The 17,366-nt window shown below is 51.4% G+C and overlaps 1 protein-coding gene across 3 annotated transcripts in view; it reads left to right on the plus strand.

Moving 5' to 3' along the window:
• Nucleotides 1–6,984: 6,984 nt before the first annotated feature.
• CPAMD8 (C3 and PZP like alpha-2-macroglobulin domain containing 8) overlaps nucleotides 6,985–17,366 on the plus strand; it is a 99,885-nt gene continuing 89,503 nt past the window's right edge. Inside the window, exons 1-3 of one of the 3 annotated variants that reach the window (XM_081496569.1) lie at nucleotides 6,985–7,286; nucleotides 11,701–11,852; nucleotides 13,785–13,807. In XM_081496569.1, coding sequence (XP_081352695.1) covers nucleotides 7,051–7,286; nucleotides 11,701–11,852; nucleotides 13,785–13,807 — 411 coding nt within the window. In that variant the 5' untranslated portion in view covers nucleotides 6,985–7,050. Of the gene's footprint in view, nucleotides 7,287–11,700; nucleotides 11,866–13,784; nucleotides 13,808–17,366 lie in introns of all 3 variants that reach the window. The other 2 variants (XM_081496570.1, XM_081496571.1) reach the window with 2 other exon arrangements.

Raw genomic sequence — 17,366 nt, forward strand, 5'->3', positions numbered from 1 at the left:
ATACAATCTTATTTCAGTCATAAATCCAAATGCATTTGGGTCTTTGCAAATATAATTAAGATGAGGTCATACTGGATTAGGGTGGGCCCTCGATCCAATAGGACTGGTGCTCTTATAAGAAGAGGGAAATCTGGAGACTTCCTACTGGCTTCCCAGGTGGTGCAGTGGTAAAGAATCCGCCTGCCAGTGCAAGAGACTCAAGAGACTCAGGTTCAGTCGCTGGGTTGAAAAGATCCCCTGGAGGAGGAGATGGCAATCCACTCTAGTATTCTTGCCTGGAAAATTCCATGGCCACAGGAGCCTGGCAGGCTACAGTCCATGGGGTCGCAAAGAGTCAGACACGACTAAAGCAACTTAGCACAGCACAGCACATGCACAATAAGATACAAAAAGGCTACAAACCAGTTACCTCTTCTGAGGTGCCCGGGGCAAAAGCAGAGTACTGCACATGATCCCTGCACCCAGCACCAAGAAGGGGGTCAGCAGCCATCTAAGCTACACCTCCTGCCCAACCTACTGATCTGCCCCCACCCTCACCCCATTTAAGGAACTATCTCAACTCAGAGATTGAGCAAAGGCATCAGTTTCTTCTTAAAATTTTTTTAAAAAAATATTTATTTATTTGTCTTCATCGGGTCTTAGTTGTTGCACTCAGGATCTTTCTTTGCAGTACATGGACTCTCTAGCTGAGGCACATGGGCTTAGCTGCCCTGATGCACGTGGGATCCTAGCTCCCCAACCAGGGATTGAACCTGCATCCCCTGCATTGCAAGGTGGATTCTTAACCACTGGACAACCAAGGAAATTTCAGCACCTGTTTCCTGTTCTCACTTCCTTGTACTGCAGTCTTGCTTGAATTTCTGGCCTCTTATCAATTTCTATTGATTTAAGAGTCCAAAGGGATTCCCAGATGGCACTAGGAAAGAACCCATTTGCCAATGCAGAAGACATGAGATATGCAGGTTTGATCCCTAGGATGGAAGGTCCCCTGGAGGAGGGTATGGCAACCCATTCCAGTATTCTTACCTGGAGAATCCCATTGACAGAGGAGCCTGGTGGGCTATAGTCCATAGGGTCACAAATTGCTGAACACGACTAAAGTGACTGAGCACACACACCAAAGAGTCCAAGGACCCTAGTATGGAACAATTGGAGCAGTATATAAACAAGCCAAGGTACACCAAAGACTGCCAACAGCCACTAAAATCTGGGAGAGAGGCAAGGAATATGTTCTCCCTCACAGTCTTCAGAAGGAACCAACCATGCCAACATTTTTATTTTCAGATTTCAGACCCCCAGAACTGTGAGGGAATAAGTTCTTGTTGTTTAAGCCACCTGGTCTGTGATCTTATATTACAGCAGCTACAGGACACTAATAAAGACCCCAGAAGTGGTTGTTGCATCTGCAAACAGCACACACTTCTGCCGTGGACTGGAACTGCAAATAACAACTGGAAAGCCCTCTGCTGACGTGCATCTGCCCTCTACACTGCTGTGAAATTGCTTGGACATTTTCATGATGCAAAACAGCAGGACATGGCATGCACATAAGCAGCATCAGGTGGAGCTGGCTTTGGGGAATCTGCATGGCAGAGAGCTTGTCCTTAGCGTTTGCCTTGACCTCTGCTGAGCCCTGGACTGAGCATCTTACGGTCAGGTGTGTGAAATCCACCTTCTCGTTACTGATGTTTATTAATTCAACTGCTAAGTGGAATTGAGCTGTTTTGGGCTTCTGTGAGATGCTGGAAATACAGAGTCAGAGAGCAAGGGAGAAAAAGAAAGGCAAGACCTGCCAGTGTGGGCGTTCCCAAAGCACATTGTTTGCTTTTCGGAAATATATACGCAAACAAGTATATTTGCATGTATTTCCATATGCCATCATTGCTCTATTGAGATATCATTGACATGCCATCAAATTTACCTGTTTTCAGCATACAGATCAATGATTCTTCATAAATTTACAGATTTTACATTATGACAACCCAGCTTTAAAATATCTTTTCATGCCCTTGTATGCCATTTGTATATCTTTTTTGGGATCCTTCCTCAAAGTCCACCCTGGGAGGGGGCTCACATTAACCAGATGGAGAGGCCTCTGCTTCTCTGATGAGCCAGCACCCCTAGTCCTCACACGCTGGGGGCATAGAAGACACAGGGTGAATGACATCACACAGGTGCGGGAAGATCCCCCTAGTCACCCTTCCCTCCCCTCCAGGCTCCTGCTCCCCAGGCAGCGGGAGGTGAAAGTGCTTGGGTCTTGTTGAAATCGCCTTCCTGCATCCCTCTCCCTGGTGACTGTTCTCCTCTGACCCCATACCCGATCTTCCCTGATATGTGGGAATCACCCATGACCCCTCCTTCCTTCATCGGTTTGTCCTTCATCCCCTGGATGGACACACAGGCTGCTTCGCATTATTCACCGCCCCTGAATAATACAACTGGGAAAGCTCTTGGCCAGGTCGCCTTGAAGCATCTGTGTCCTTCCAGCAGGGTCAAGGGTCACATGCAGTTTCAGCTTCATTAACATCACCGGCCACACCACAGGTGATGACCTGGCTGTGTCCTCCTGGGCAGCAAATGTCGCTCACCACAGCCGCTCCTGCCCTGTTCCCCCTCTGGCTTGGAGGGACTGGCCATTTGGTGCTGAGCTCCTATCTTCTGCCAGCAGCGAGCTCATCAGATGCTGTGTCCTGACCGCTGGGTGCTCAGTGGGCCTAGGACCTGCTGGCTCTCTGGAAGAACAAATCACTTCTTACAATTGGACTGTCTACCTAGTCCTCCCACCCACACTCAGACCCAGACCTCCATGCCACTCTTCACTGGTGCACTGGGACCTATTTAACGATCTCTTCCAGTGGGGTAAACGCAGCCAGTTCTGCCCTGATGCATGCTTGAAAATGACCACGTTCTTCACGCCAACCATAGGGCTCATGGGAAAAAGGAGGCAGGACACCACCCTCAAAAACTGTATCAGTGACACTTTGAAAAAAGATAGGCACTTACTGATAGCACCATTGTGCACACATTAAATGGCTACAAAATGACATGAATTAACTACAGTGCATATGGCATTTGACCTTGGAAAAGATTTGAGGTTTGTGTGTGGATGTGATGTGGGAAGGTTGCAGACTGCGGGTCACTGTGCAGTACTAGGAAGAGGTTTTCTGAAATGAAGTGGGACACTGTCATTCCAGATGGAGGTGGGCAGGGTGGCTCCTAACAGCTCAGGCAGTGTAGATGTTGAGGGTTTGTGTCTCTGTGTGTGTGTGTGGTTTGTATATTCCCATGTGGCTGTGGTCACTGTGGTGCTGTTTCCTGCATTCCCTCCAGGTTTCTCGCAGACCAAATCCTGCATTAGCAATACCGCATTCCATCAAATTATGTTCAAATCTCTCCCTTATGTATCCATTGTGTTGGAACAAATTTTTGTTTTCAAAACAAGCTTTAGGGCAGAATTGACTGTACTCCCCCCTTGGCCAGCTTCAAGCTGCCAGCAGAAAGTCACTACGTGGGAAGAGACGTGTCATCATTAGAGAGTCTTTTCGCCAACAGATTCTAAAGGTCAAGGACACTCCCAAGAGCACAGAGAATAGTATGATGTAGTGAAATAATGAAGAACTGATAACTTTTGCACACTTATCACTTTTATTTTTAATATGGATTTTTAATAGAAAGTTGGTATAACTTAATTTTTAGTAGCTGTTGTTGTTCAGTCACTCTGTTGTGTCCAACTCTTTGCAAACCCATGGACTGCAGCACGCATGGGTCTGTTACCCAGTGGCTCACACAAGTGCTGGAAATGTATCAGTGTGGGACTCTTCGCAGTGCCCCACTGCAGCTCACGGGGGCAGGGAGGCTGTCATATGTGTGTACTGATGCCCACTCCCAACCAGGGGCCCAGCATCCAGCAGTGAATGGTGCTCAGGCCCCAGAGGAGACAGACTGGAAAGCAGGTTCACTGGGATAATAAGATCATGGCTTCTGTACTGGGCACCACAGAGTGATGTTGAGGGCTGGATGTTGAGGGCACAGTGGTCTGCTGTTTGCTTCCTATTCACCCCATTAGTGAAGGAAGGATTGCTGTTGTTGTTCAGTTGCTAAGTTGTGTCCAACTCTTTGTGACCCCATGGGCTGCAGCATGCCAGGCTTCCCTGTCCTTCACTATCTCCCAGAGTTTGCTCAAATTCATGTCCATTGAGTCAATGATGCCATCCTCTACTGCCCTCTTCTCCTTTTGCCTTCAATCTTTCCCAGCATCAGGGTCTTTTCCAATAAGTTGGTTCTTCTCACCAGGTGGCCAAAGTAGTGGAGCTTCAGCTTCAGCTTCAGTCCTTCCAATGAATATTCAGGATTGATTTCCTTTAAGATTGACTGCTTTGATGTCCTTGCTGTCCAAGGGGCTCTCAAGAGTCTTCTCCAGCACCACAATTCGAAAGCATCAACTCTTTGGCACTCAGCCTTCTCTATGGTCCAACTCTCACAACTGTACATGACTACTGGAAAAACCACAGGTTTGACTATATGGACCTTTGTTAGCAAAGTGATGTCTCTGCCGACAGAGGATGCCTCACGCTAAATACTACAAGACAGCCAAACGTGAAACACTGAACAGGCGAGATGGAAAGCAGTCTGTTAGTTATGTATATCCACAGCTCTGGGCGAGGTGGGGGGAAGACACAGACGGTCATGCAGGACCACATGGGGGTTGCACTTGGGAGCTGAGTGGACCGCCAGAGGCTGTGGGAGGCAGGCTTTGTAGCAACAAGAGAGCGGGGTGCCCCTGCTTCCCTCAGGAGGGCATGATCAGTTTATCTGAATAATAAGAAAGTGAGGGAATTCCCTGGCTGTCCAGTGGTTAGGACTCTGCACTTTCACTGCTGTGGGCATATTCCCTGATCGGGAAACTAAGATCCTAAAAGTCAGGTGGCATGGCCAAAAAAAAAGAGAAAAAACCAAGAAAGAGAAATCTGTTAGCTAAAATTGGGTGGGGGGTGGGCAGCTGGTTTGGCTGCCAGGGAAACTAGCCAGGTGAGGTATAGCCTCTCTTGCCAAGTGGGAGGCAGATATGGCGAGAGAAGTGAACTCAGCTAGGCTTTTGGGGACCTGTATAGGCAGTATCTGAAATCTGAGGCCTTATGGGACAGGCAGTCTGAGAAGGAGGGACGGCAGAGGTATCCCTGAAGGTGGAAGGAGGACAGGCAGCTATGGGACGCCAGGAGGAAGAACATCCCAGGAAGAAGGGACAGCTGGCACCTAGGGTGGGTGGGGTGGTGGTGGTAGTGAGTTTAGGGTCCATGGAACCATGGAGGCTTGTGTCACCAGAGCCCAGTGGATGAGAGAGCAGACAGAGGGGCAGGAGGCTGGCCTCGAAATTGGGGAGTGGAGCCTGGTTTATGGACGAGACAGGGAAGGCGTGGGCTTCCCCGGATGGCTCAGTGCTAAAGAATCCGCCTGCAATGCAGGGATCGCAGGAGACTCTGGTTCAATCTCTGGGTCAGGAAGATCCTCTGGAGGAGGGCATGACTACCCTGCTCCAGTATTCTTGCCTGGGAAATCCCAGGGACAGAAGAGCCTTGCAGGCTACAGTCCATAGGGACGCAAAGTCGGACACGACTGAAGTGACTTAGTACACACGCAAGGGGAGGTGTGGAGGGGTGGGCAGATGTGAATTAAAAGGATTTCACTAGATGGCCCTGCTTGGTGCCAGCGTGGCTGGGACAGGAGGCGGGCAACTCCTCCTAGTCTCTCAGCATTGCTGCTGCCCTTGTTGCCCTCCAGTCCATTCTGGCCCCTGCATAGCCACTTGCACCATCTGCAACAGCAGGTCCTATCTATCCTGAAGTCCCCACTGCCTCCCCACCTTGGTGCTCACTGGGTGACCAGGGCTTGTGGAATGGACTGGTGGGAGAGACTGCCTGGAGGACCCACTATGCCTGGGGGGCAGGGAGGGTGCAAGGGAAGTTTCTGGAAGAAGCAGGAGTCAGGCAAGCAAAAGAGGAGACAGAGGGAAAGAGTTTAATAAAGGCAAGCAGTGGGGGTCAGCACAGAGTGGCACAGGGCATCCAGGAACTAGGGTGAGGTGGGAGCCAGCAGGGCAACCCCAAGTTTGGACTTCTTGGCCTCCGTAAACAGAGAGCCTGGAGGATTTGGGGCAGGAGGGTCATGGATTCAGTTCTAGAGTACTAGAAGTAAGGTCCCGATAGCTGTAAGAGTCCCCCTTAGAGAGACCACCTGGAAAAGTTTGCAGGGTAAAGCCAGATGGGGCTGGGACGACACAGACCTTGGGAATGGTATAAAAGGGAAGTGCCCCCAGGCAGAGGGAACTGCCACATTGAGGGCACCCTGGGAGGGGCAGGAGGGGCCACCCTGCTCTCAGAAAGGAAGGGGGTCCCCGCTCATCCCTGCTGTTTGCCAGAGGGGAAAGTGCGCCCCAGAGAGAGAGGGGCCTGGCCTAGGGGACTTGTGGATGGAGGAGGCGGGGAGAGGACAGAAGTGAGGACCAACAATCTGATGCCTGGAGGCAGCTGCGGGTCTGGAAGTTTCGTCCCTTGGCCCGCCTCAGTTTCCCCAAAGAGCTCAGCCCCTCCTGTGTGCGCACTGAACAGGTTGCCCGGTCAAGGCTGGGGCAACTGGGGGGCCCTGCTGGGTGTGGGGTGCAAGCGGCGCGGGGACACGGCGGCCCGCGGGTGGGGCGGGGCGGGGAGGGGCTGGTCCCTGGGGTTGGGGGATGCGGGGAGGCAGCAGAAAGGGAGAGATCCAGGGAGAGGGCGCGTCCGGAGCGTGCGAAGAGGAGGACAAGTCAGGTCCGATGAGGGGGACAGATTGGACCAGGTCTTGGGGTGCATCCGGGCAGAAGGCGGGGCGGGTCCCAGGAGAGATTGGGGGAGAGTCGGTGGGTGGGCGGATGGGTCCGGAGAGGGGGCGGGGCCGGAGACCGGGAGGGGATGAGCGGGGCGGGTCCGGGCAGGGGCGGGCCTGGGGACGAGGCGGGTCCGGGGAGGGGGCTGGTCGCCGGCTGCCCCAGCCTGGCCGGGCGCTGAGTGGGGGCGCATGGCGCCAGGCGCACGGCGCGGGGGCTGCGAACAAAGGGCCCCCGGCGGCGAAGCGGGGACGGCCGCGCTCGGACCCCGGCCCTGGCCTGGCCCCGGCCAGGCCCCCTCCCCCGGCGGTGCGCCCCCGCGGAGCCGGAAAATGTGGGGCGCCCAGCTCGGGCCGCTGCTCCGGCTCTTGCTGCTGCTGCTGCTGTCGCCGCGGGACGGCGTGCGCGCTGAGCAGCCCCAGGCCCCGTGAGTAGCCCCGGGGCGAGAGAAGGCTGGCTGTCTTCTCGGGGTGGGGGACTCGGGGTCGGGCTCAGAGAGGTTCAGCGACCTGTCCAAGGCCACACAGCCTCCGAGCTGGCGGGACCTAAGAGTCTTGACCCCCCCCAGCCCCACGAGTAGGACTGGAAAAGGGGCAGCTTGAGACTTCAGAAGCGGCCCCCGGGAAGGTCCTGGGACTCCCCAGAGCTAAGGCGGAGAGGCCATCCCTATCTCACCTCGCCCCCTTGGTGTGACCAGGGCTGACATCTTGGGTGGCGATTTCAAGTTATCCGTGGCTTGAAGGTAAGAGGTGCGTGTCTTGGCTGAGAAATGGAAGGAGAGACCTACCGTTCATTTTCCTTGGGAGGGCGTGGCGCTGGGGGAGGAAGTGTTTGTTTTGCTTCCACATTTTTCTTGAAGTTTGCTTACAGAGCTTCTGGTGAGCTGACACAGTGAGGAGGGGAATTCACTAGCTGCTAAGGAGAATTTCCCATGAGTTGGCTTCATAGGGAATAGTCCCAGAGCAGCCAAATTTGGGTGAGCCCTGCGGGGGTCGTAGGCTCAGGGGGCCTGCCTCCAGCTGCCCAGGCTCAGCCTTTAGTCCAGCCCTGCCTTTATGAGCCTTGTTCAAATAGCCCTTGTATAGGAGTTCCCAGAAAACAGGTCAACATTGAGCCGACGTGGGCAGGGGCACCTCCAGTGCTCCTCCTCTGATTCAAGGCTTTGAAAAGTAAGACACCAAACTGCAATTTGAGCCTTGGGATTACCTCCCCTGGGCCCCGTGAAATTGGAACCCATCAAACTTTTGACCTGATGCTTTCAAAGCTTGCTCCCTTAGGATAGCCGTTACCAGCTGAGGGGCGATTTTCGTCTCCCTGGGGTCATTCAGCAATGTCCAGAGGTATTTTGGGTTGTCACATCAAGAGGGAGGGCTACCCTAGTACCTGCCTGAGTCGGTAAAGAATCAGCCTGAAACGCAGGAGTGTGCGTGCGTGCTAAGTGGCTTCAGTCGTATTCGACTCTTGGCAACTCCATGGACTGCTGCCCACCAGCCTCCTCTGTCCATGGGGATTCTCCAGGCAAGAATACTGGAATGGGTTGCCATACCCTCCTCCAGGGAACCTCCCCAGCCCAGACATGGAACCCCCATCTCTTATGTCTCCTTCATTAGGCAAGCAGGTTCTTTACCACTAGCGCCACCCAGGAGGCCCAGGTTCAATCCCTGGTTGAGGAAGATCCCCTGGAGAAGGAAATGGCTACCCACTCCAGTATTCTTGCCTGGGAAATCATGTGGACAGGGGAGCCTGGCCGGCCACAGTCCATGGGGTCGCAAGAGTCAGATGCGACTTAGTGACTAAACCACCACCACCACCATCTAGAGGGAGGTATGCTGTTGGAATCTACTGGGTTGAAAGGCAGGGATGTTACCACGCACAGGACAGCCCTTCACCCCAAAGCATGACCCTGCCGTCCGTGAGAGACCCCGCCTTCTAAGGACCAAGTTCAGAGTCCCTGAGTTGCAGAGCTTTAAACCATTCTCAGTAATGTTCGCCTCCAACTAAAGTTTCCCTGCTGGTAGGGTGGGGGCAGGGGTCTTACCTACTGGCTGTAAGCCAGAGCTGTGACCTACCAGCCCGAAGGATCCCATTTTAGGGATAGCCCCAGATATCTGCTTCTCTGATCCAGTGATTTTTGTGTGAGGAATGCCTGGTGCCAGAAAGCTCCGTGGGTTTACATACTGTTGTAAGACCCGTACTGTCTACACTTTGCCAAATACACTTTCTCAGGATGGGACCTTCCAAGAGCAATGGATGAGAAGCCAGGATCAGCCCAGCTGTCAGGGCATATCAGGGAGATAAGGATCGACTGGCAAACACTTCATCAGTTGCAACTCCTGAGGTGCAGGGAAAGTTAATCTAGTTCCATCAGGTTCTCTGCACCTTTAGGTGAAGATGCTAACTCAGATCTGGATAAGGGCTTTAGAAGTGTGCAAGGAGGGACTTCCCTGTTGGTCCGGTGGCTAAGAGTCCATGTTCCCAATGCAGGGGGCCTGAGTTTGATCCCTGGTCATGGAACTAGATCCTGAGTGCCACAATTAAGACCCAACACAGCCAAATAAATAGATAATAAATATTTAAAAAAAGAAGTCCCAAGGAAAATGAACACGCAAATTGCCTAAGTGCTCTTCCACACTCAGTAGGTGCTATGTGGGAGGGCCTGGGAGTCATCTGGGAGCTGGACATACTCTGTCCTGAAGGTGGCCGTATTCCTAGATGGCAGTGGGACAGGACACACAGGTGCCGTCCGCATTGGAGTTAGATAGTCCACAACACGTCCCTGGGATGACTGTGTGCTCCAGACGGTACATAACTGTACTGTACTCAGGATCATAACTCAGGACCATTGCATGCTCTTGTGCACTGCTGAGGCCAGACCCTGCACAAGGGACTCCAGGGTCATTGCACCTGCTGGTCAATGCTGGAACCAGATGCTGCACAACACATATGAAGCCAGGGTCTTCCCAGGCTCTCTCGAGACTGGAGTCAGATAGAACATATGGGATGTGGGGTCAGTACACATGACCGTCAGTGCTGGATCTGGACAAAACATCCATGAAACCCAGGGGCACTGCATGCTCCAGCTGGTGCAATTCCATCCACAGGATCAGAGCATGCTCTGTGCATGGCTGAGGCCAAACACTGCACACGGGAACCCAGTCATTGCAGGTACTTCTTGGTGCTGAGGTCAAACAGATCATGGGACCCCAGCGTCATTACTAGGTCCATCCAGTGCTGGGCAGTGCACCCACTAAACTAGGGTCTTTGCACACACTTATTGGTGCTGGAGTCCTATAGTACATGGTGTGTCTCCACGGACGTCTTAGCGTGTGGTATGTGAAAGAGTTTGCTTAGTTGTGTCCGACTCTTTGCGACCCTATGGCCTGTAGCCTGCCAGGCTCCTCTGTTCATGGAACTCTTCAGACAAGAATGCTGGAGCGGGTTGCCATGCCCTCCTCCAAGGGATCTTCCCCACCCAGGGATCGAACCCAGGTCTCTTGCAATGCAGGCAGATTCCTTACTGTCTGAGCTACTAGGGAAGCCTGAGTGATGTGTGTGGTAAGAGTCTAAATGCCTCTTTCTGTGTGTGGACCTGAGGTTTTTTTCCCCAAAGAGGATTTTGAGAAATAAAAAATCTCTCCTGACCTCAATGTTTGGCCCACTGTTTCTCCCTTTTTCCCATTTCCTTCTGGTACCTGTGGGTTTTTTATTTTTGTTTTTTAATTTATATTGGAGTATAGCTGCTTAGCAGCAGGCAGGAGCTTCATTGCAACACGGAGGTTTTTCTAGTTGTGGCAAGTGGCAGGTTTCTCTAATTATTTGCCCCAGGATATGTGGGATCTTAGTTCCCCAGCCAGTGATCGAATCCATGTTCCCTGCATTGGAAGGCAGATTGTTAATCATTGGATCACTAGGTGAGTCCCTGGTGTCTATAGTTCTGCACCGTTGGAATTGTGCTGCCAGGCTCTCAGCATTTGCCATTGCATCATGAGCGGGTCATGTGGTTTTGGATGAGCCTTTGTGATTTTCCAGAGAATGCTGCAAAATAACAGGAGGTGGGGAGGACCTAGGCCTCCAGGTCAGGTGCCCTAAGAGAGCCTGCCTGGCTGTGCGATCTGGTAGGTGTTCCTTCTCTGTCTGCAGTGTTAGCTTTCCCATCTGGAAAACAGGATAAGGACGCCTTTCTTCCAGAAAAGTCCTCAGTCAAACTGAGGACTTTTCAGAAAGAGAGAACTGTTTTGATTTCACTGTTCACAGTGCTTTTCCTGTTTCAGGCCATTTAGTTTGTGTTCAGGGTCTTTTTCTTAAAATTAGTGTTGCAAGTGGCTCCTTGCTTCTTTCCACTATGTTCTAGAGCTGCCTGGTTTTGTATCCTAATCTCTCACTGACTCAGGCTTCTCTGGGGCTTAATTTCTGACTGTAAATGGGAGATGTTACCACTTCTCATGGGGTGGTTTTGACCCTGTGGGATCCTGCCAGTTACTGAGCTTCCAGGGGAGAGTATTTTAGTTTGTGGGTGCGGCATGCACAAAGGTCCTGTGGCAGAAGAAGCTGAGAAAAAAAGTCCAGAGGCTAAAATGTCTAGATCAGAGAGGGAGTATGGTTCTAGGTAGATCCAGAAAAACTGGATTCGTACCTACTGGGGGAGACTTCAGAGGTGAACAACACTTAAGGAGTTCATAGGTTGGTAGGGGACACAGACCCATAAAGTGACAGTGCCATCAGGCTGTTGTCAGGCTTAGGTGGGAGTCCACCCAGGTTGCACCCTAATTCAGCCAGGTGACCCTGAGGCTAGGAATGGGTCAGAAGCCTTTGGCCTTCACTGACATTCTCCTCTTCTGCAGGGGCTATTTGATCGCTGCACCCTCTGTCTTCCGCTCTGGAGTGGAGGAAGCCATCAGTGTGACCATCTTTAACTCCCCCAGGGAAGTCATGGTCCAGGCTCAGCTGGTGGCTCTGGGCAAGTCAGTGGCACAGAGCCAGGGAGCCATCCAGGGTAGGTCCCCGGGGTGCCTTACCGAGCCTTCTTCTCCCTCTGCAGAGTGGTCTTAAGGGATTGGGCAGTGTCGGCTTCTTCCCACTCCGCCACTGGAATGCCGTCAGGGGGAGGAGGGCAGGTTGTCTTCTCCCCACTTTACAGATGGAGAGAGTAAGGCCCAGGAGGGGCAGTCCCCTGTCCAGTCTGGAAAATCAGGGTGCTTGTTCCTCAGCAGATCAGGTTCAGTGGGTGCCCATCTGGGTACAGTTGGGCACCCTTTCAAGTCAGCTTTGGCTGGAGGTGGAGAGGGGGCTCAGAGAGAACCTTGTGACCTTTTCAGACCTTTTGTTGAGCTTCTAGCACCCCTGAAGTGTTGGATTCAGACCTGGACTCACAGCCAGCCTGCCACTGAGTTGAGTTTAGGCCCCTTAGTCAGTTGCTCCTCCACTTTCCTCCATAAACTGCAGATAACAGTGGTGCTGGCCTCCTGGACAGAAGTGTGGAGAGCAGGTCCCAGCCTCAGGGCCTAAAGTCTAGCTGAACAGGTAACTCATTCATCACACAGAATGAGGTGTGGCCACAGGAGATACCGAGAGAGGATGTCAGGTCTCCAAGGCCAATCAGGTAGCCCCTGTCCCCCAGGGGAGGGGGGAAGGAGTACAGGCTGTCCTGACTCCACGGGCCAATCCTGAAACCCAAATCAAGTTTGCTTCAGCAACAGAGTGTTAGTCGCTCAGTCGTTTCTGACTCTTTGCAACCCCATGGACTGTAGCCCACCAGGGTCTTCTGTCCATAGAAGTCTCCAGGCAAGAATACTGGAGTGGGTTGCCATTCCCTTTTCCAGGGGATCTTCCTGACCCAGGGATCCAACCTGGATCTCCTGCATTGCAGGCAGATTCTTTACCATGGTAGTAACCAGAGGAGCTTGGTGGGCTACAGTCTATGGGATTGCAAAGAGTCGGACACAACTGAGTGACTAACACTTTTTCAGCAACAGAGAGTTTATGGGCTCTTCAGTGGAAAAGTCCTGTGGCATCAACGGTCCAGCCTCCCAGCTCCACTTCTGGATGTACCTGTGTCTCCCCAAAGCTCCGGGGGACTAGCAGTTCCAGAATCTCTGGAGAAAGTCCCAGGATTCCCTCTAATTGGCCCATGTTGGGTCATGTGCTCAATCCTGAACCAATCCCTGTGACCAGAGGGAAGGTCTATGCTGATTGGCCCATGTTGGGTCATGTGCTCAACTCAGACCCAATCCCTGTGACCAGGTATACCATGCTGATTGGCCCATTTTAGGCCATATGCTCAACCCTAAACAAATCACTATGACTAAGAGGAAATCTTGTGTAGATTTGCCTACAGCCTCAGGAGAGATGAGCAGAGCCCCACTAGGAGCTGGGCAGTTGGCTCCTCCAAGAAAGCAGAGAATGGACACTGGAAGGCAAAACCAGTAGATTCCTGCTAGTCCTAGAGGCCAAAGAGCCCAGATAAGTGTCAGACAACAAATGAATCGTTTGGGTAGAAGAGAGAGGTTGATGGGAGACTAGTTAGATGCACTGGACTAAGGTCCACTGGGGACCTCAGACTCCTCTCTCTCCACCCTTCTCCTTGGTCTCTCCGGAGCATGGAGTTTTCTCTTTTCTCCCTTCACAGCTTACCTTGGGCAAGGGCCAGGGGTGAAGTGAATTAAGTATACAGGCTGGCCAACCTTCCCCTGAATAGCTCGGCTTTGTCCATCCCTTCTGGTCTTCAGTACTCGCCAGCTTGGAGGAAACCTCTCATTTCTTCCAATCCCAACCCAGCCCAGGCCAGACCAGCATGACCCAGGGTGTGTGTTTGTCCACAGAAAATCCCTCTGGGTTGAGAAAACCCTTGTTTGTAAGGCTGCATTTCAAGGAGGCAGAAAAACACAGCTCCTGATGTAACTGTTTTCATTTTATTTTCATATTTTAGATAAAGGAACCATCAAACTCAAGGTAAGCCTGTGAATTTTTAAAATCAGAAGCCCTACCTTGGGAATAAAGAATTGAGTTGGAATGGAACAAGAGAAGTTGCATGTGTTGTGAGAAAAATCATTAATGGTGATGTTAAAAATAAATAACAAAGGGAAAGAAAGATTAGAAAAGGAGAAAACTCACCCATAATCTTTTGCCTCCTACTTTTCACTTTTTTATGTTTCCCATAAATCTTTGTCCACATAAACACATTTTCTTTCATAGTTGCAATTAAAGGGTCTATTGTGGTCTTTCCTGCTATTTTCTCTCAACAGTTGCATAAACATACTTCCATGTTTCCACATCTCTATAATTATAATTTGCCTCCTATTGTAAACAGCATCCTAATGCATCTCTTTTATATACTAATTTACTAACACCCCCCGCCCTCACACACACAGTTGTACATGCTTAAGATTTTTTCTTGTTTTCAGGATTTTGATAATGTAATCCAAAAGTTGAGAGCGTATGTGTGCATGAAGCTATATTAACCTTCTGGATGCCTGCCATAGGCTGAGCACCCCAAAAGAAGAACTACCAGATCAGGATCCAAGGCTCTTGCTGGGTCCTGTTTTGTCTTAGAAGACTCAGCAGTGCCTGTGCACGGCATCACTGGCTATAGATTAGAGATCAGATTTCCTGCAGCATTGTTGACACTGAATATTATTATTTTAAAATTATTTGACATATCAAACTGCATGTAGGTCATTCTCTGACATGGACTTTTTAACTCGAGTCCTTGGATTTCAAGGCGATCATAAGCCTTGAAATTGTCGGCATTTTCTGGGTTAGCTCATCCTTAACGCTTACCAGATGCTCCAAGGAGTCTCTGAAAGGACGGGCTAAATAGAGACTCATTCCAAATTATAATGTCCCCTCCCCTGTGCCCTCCTTCAGTTATTAGAACAAGTCCCAGGTGATTCCTCTTCCAAGGTATGGGATGCGTCATTAGTGTCTCATTGCCATGGGGCAGTGGTCTTCCTGCCCTATTGTCAATGTTAGAATAGAATTCTTTCTCTCGAGTTCCCTCCAGGTGGAGGTGGGTGATGCTTGCAATGTCGCAAGACAATTTTGGTTTTCACAACTTGGGGAGCAGGAATGGGGGTTGCTACTGGCTTCTAATGGGTAGAGACCAGGGATGCTGCTCAATATCCTAAAATGCCCAGGACGGCCCCTCCACTGAGAATGAACCAGCCAGATGTCAGCATTTGGAAAACTCAGGATAAATAGGCTAGAGCCGCCCTTGCTGGCTTCCTGTGAGCAGATCTGCTTCTTTTGAATCCGCAAGTGGGGCTGTCATATCCACTAATAGATGGAGTACATAGATGGAGTACTTAGGAAGAAAAGGAAGCCTTGTATATTTTCTTTAGAGAAGTACTTTTAATAAAGCATGTGTGCATGCTAAGTTGCTTCAGTCGTGTCCAACTCTTTGTGACGCTATGGACCGTATCCCACCAGGCTCTTCCGTCCATGGGAGTCTCCAAGCAAGAATACTGGAGTGGGTTGCCATACCCTCCTCCAGGGGATCTTCCCAACCCAGGGATTGAACCCGAGTCTGTCACAACTGCTCCATTGGCAGGCGGGTTCTTTACCACTAGCGCCACCTGGGAAGCCGCTTAGTAAAGCATATTACTCATCAGAAAAAAGGAAAGCAAGGCAGGGTTAAGATTATGTGCTGTCCCTGACTGCCCAATGGCACATAAGAAGGCACTCTTCACAGGCTTGATCCTGGGTGGAGGCCAGAGATGCTGCTCAACACCTTAGAGAGACAGGATGCTCCCATCCCCACCCCTGCAAAGGATGACTCAGTCCTAAACATCAGTAGTACTGAGGCTGAGAAAGTCTCTGTGGAAACACGCTGTGGGCATCAGACACAAGAGAAGCTGCTCTTGTGGGTGTTGGACTCGCCCCCTCTACCCACTACCCCACCCCCTCCCCAGCCCTGCCTGCCTTGGGGACCTGAGTGCTTCCAGGTACACATTTCAGAAACCAGTGCTGTGGGACCCAGTGTTACCATTGGCTACCAAGGGCAGGCCCTGCCCAGTCTGCACCTCATCTTTTCACCTGTGCAGTGAGGATGGCAATAAGAGGTCTTTAATGGGATTTCAGGCAAACATGCCTAAAACCTCATGATGTTTTATTCCAGTTTTTCAAACTTACCCATGCATCTATGTAACCAAGACCTATTAAATCCCAAGCACGAAGCTGGACACATTCCTTGCTCTCAGCCTCCAGCCTCATTGGTGGTGGGTGAAGGGGTGGGTCAGACAGTAAGCCCCCAATTACATAAATGTGATCACTTCAGAGACTAGCAAGTGTCCTGTTTTTAAAATATGTCAGGGAAAGAGGATGCTGAGGAGTCGGGGTAGAATCTAGAATCACATTTTGTATGGCAGGAGGGCCCCTCTAAGCTGAAACTGGGAGGAAGTGACATGCAGGGAAGGGCATTCTAAGTGGAGGGAACAGCCAGTGCAAAAGTCCTGGGATAGGAAGGAGGCAAAGGCAGCCAGTGGCCTGGAGTGGAGCCAGCTAGAAGCCCCAATAAATAGTGGGAGTTAGATCTCCAGTCGGGCTTCCCTGGTGGCTCAGAGGGCAAAGCGTCTGCCTGCAATGTGGGAGACTCCGGTTCGATCCCTGGGTCTGGAAGATCCCCTGGAGAAGGAAATGGCAACCCACTCCAGTACTCTTGCCTGGAGAATCTCATGGACAGAGAAGCCTGGTAGGATACAGTCCATGGGGTCGCAAAGAGTCGGACACGACTGAGCGACTTCACTTTCACTTTCACTTTCAGATCTCCAGTCTGTGGAATTGGCCATGACCCGAATCCCTCTGCATTGGATGGTTTCCATTTCAGAGAGGAATCCTGATAACTTGTCACCACCATCCATGAGTGTCTGTTGTGTGTCATGTCTTCATAGTCATGATCACCCATCTGAACTATGATGTGTCGGAAACCCAGAGAGTCCACCAGTGAGTCTGGTGGCTTCTCTCCCAGGATGATTTTTGGATGCCCACAGAGTCCAGTAGTCTGGGACCCACACCCAGAGCCCTAGTGGCCTCCCTGGCCTGGAGGGGCAGGGTGCTAGGCATTAATCTGGGTGGTGGACAGGCCTGCGGTAGAACTGGCTCCTCCACACAGTCCTCCTTAGGCTGTGAGTAGCCAGTCTCAGGGAGCCTTTTGCTTTAGCTGGACCCCAGGTTCCCCACCTTCACCCTCAGCTGGAGGCACAGCACCAGCTTTGCCTGGCCGTCTCCTCTGCTTGGATCTCAGCCCCAAGTCCTTGGCTGTCAGTGATGCTAAAGGAGTGAATGTGAATGATGGAGGTCAGGGATGGGGAAGGGGATCAACTCAGTTTAGAACATTCTAGAAAGACCTCTGGTGGGTGGCAGGTGAAGGACCAGGTAGTGAAAGTGTTAGTCGCTCAGTCATGTCCAACTCTTTGTGACCCCATAAACTGGTTCCTCTGTCCATGGAATTCTCCAGGCAAGAATACTGGAGTGGGTTGCTATTCCCTTCTCCAGGGGATCTTCCTGACCCAGA

Source organism: Giraffa tippelskirchi, chromosome 6 (assembly GCF_054371585.1).
Source record: "Giraffa tippelskirchi isolate mGirTip1 chromosome 6, T2T-mGirTip1v1.2.pri, whole genome shotgun sequence".
In the NCBI taxonomy this organism is placed as follows: Eukaryota; Metazoa; Chordata; class Mammalia; order Artiodactyla; family Giraffidae; genus Giraffa; species Giraffa tippelskirchi.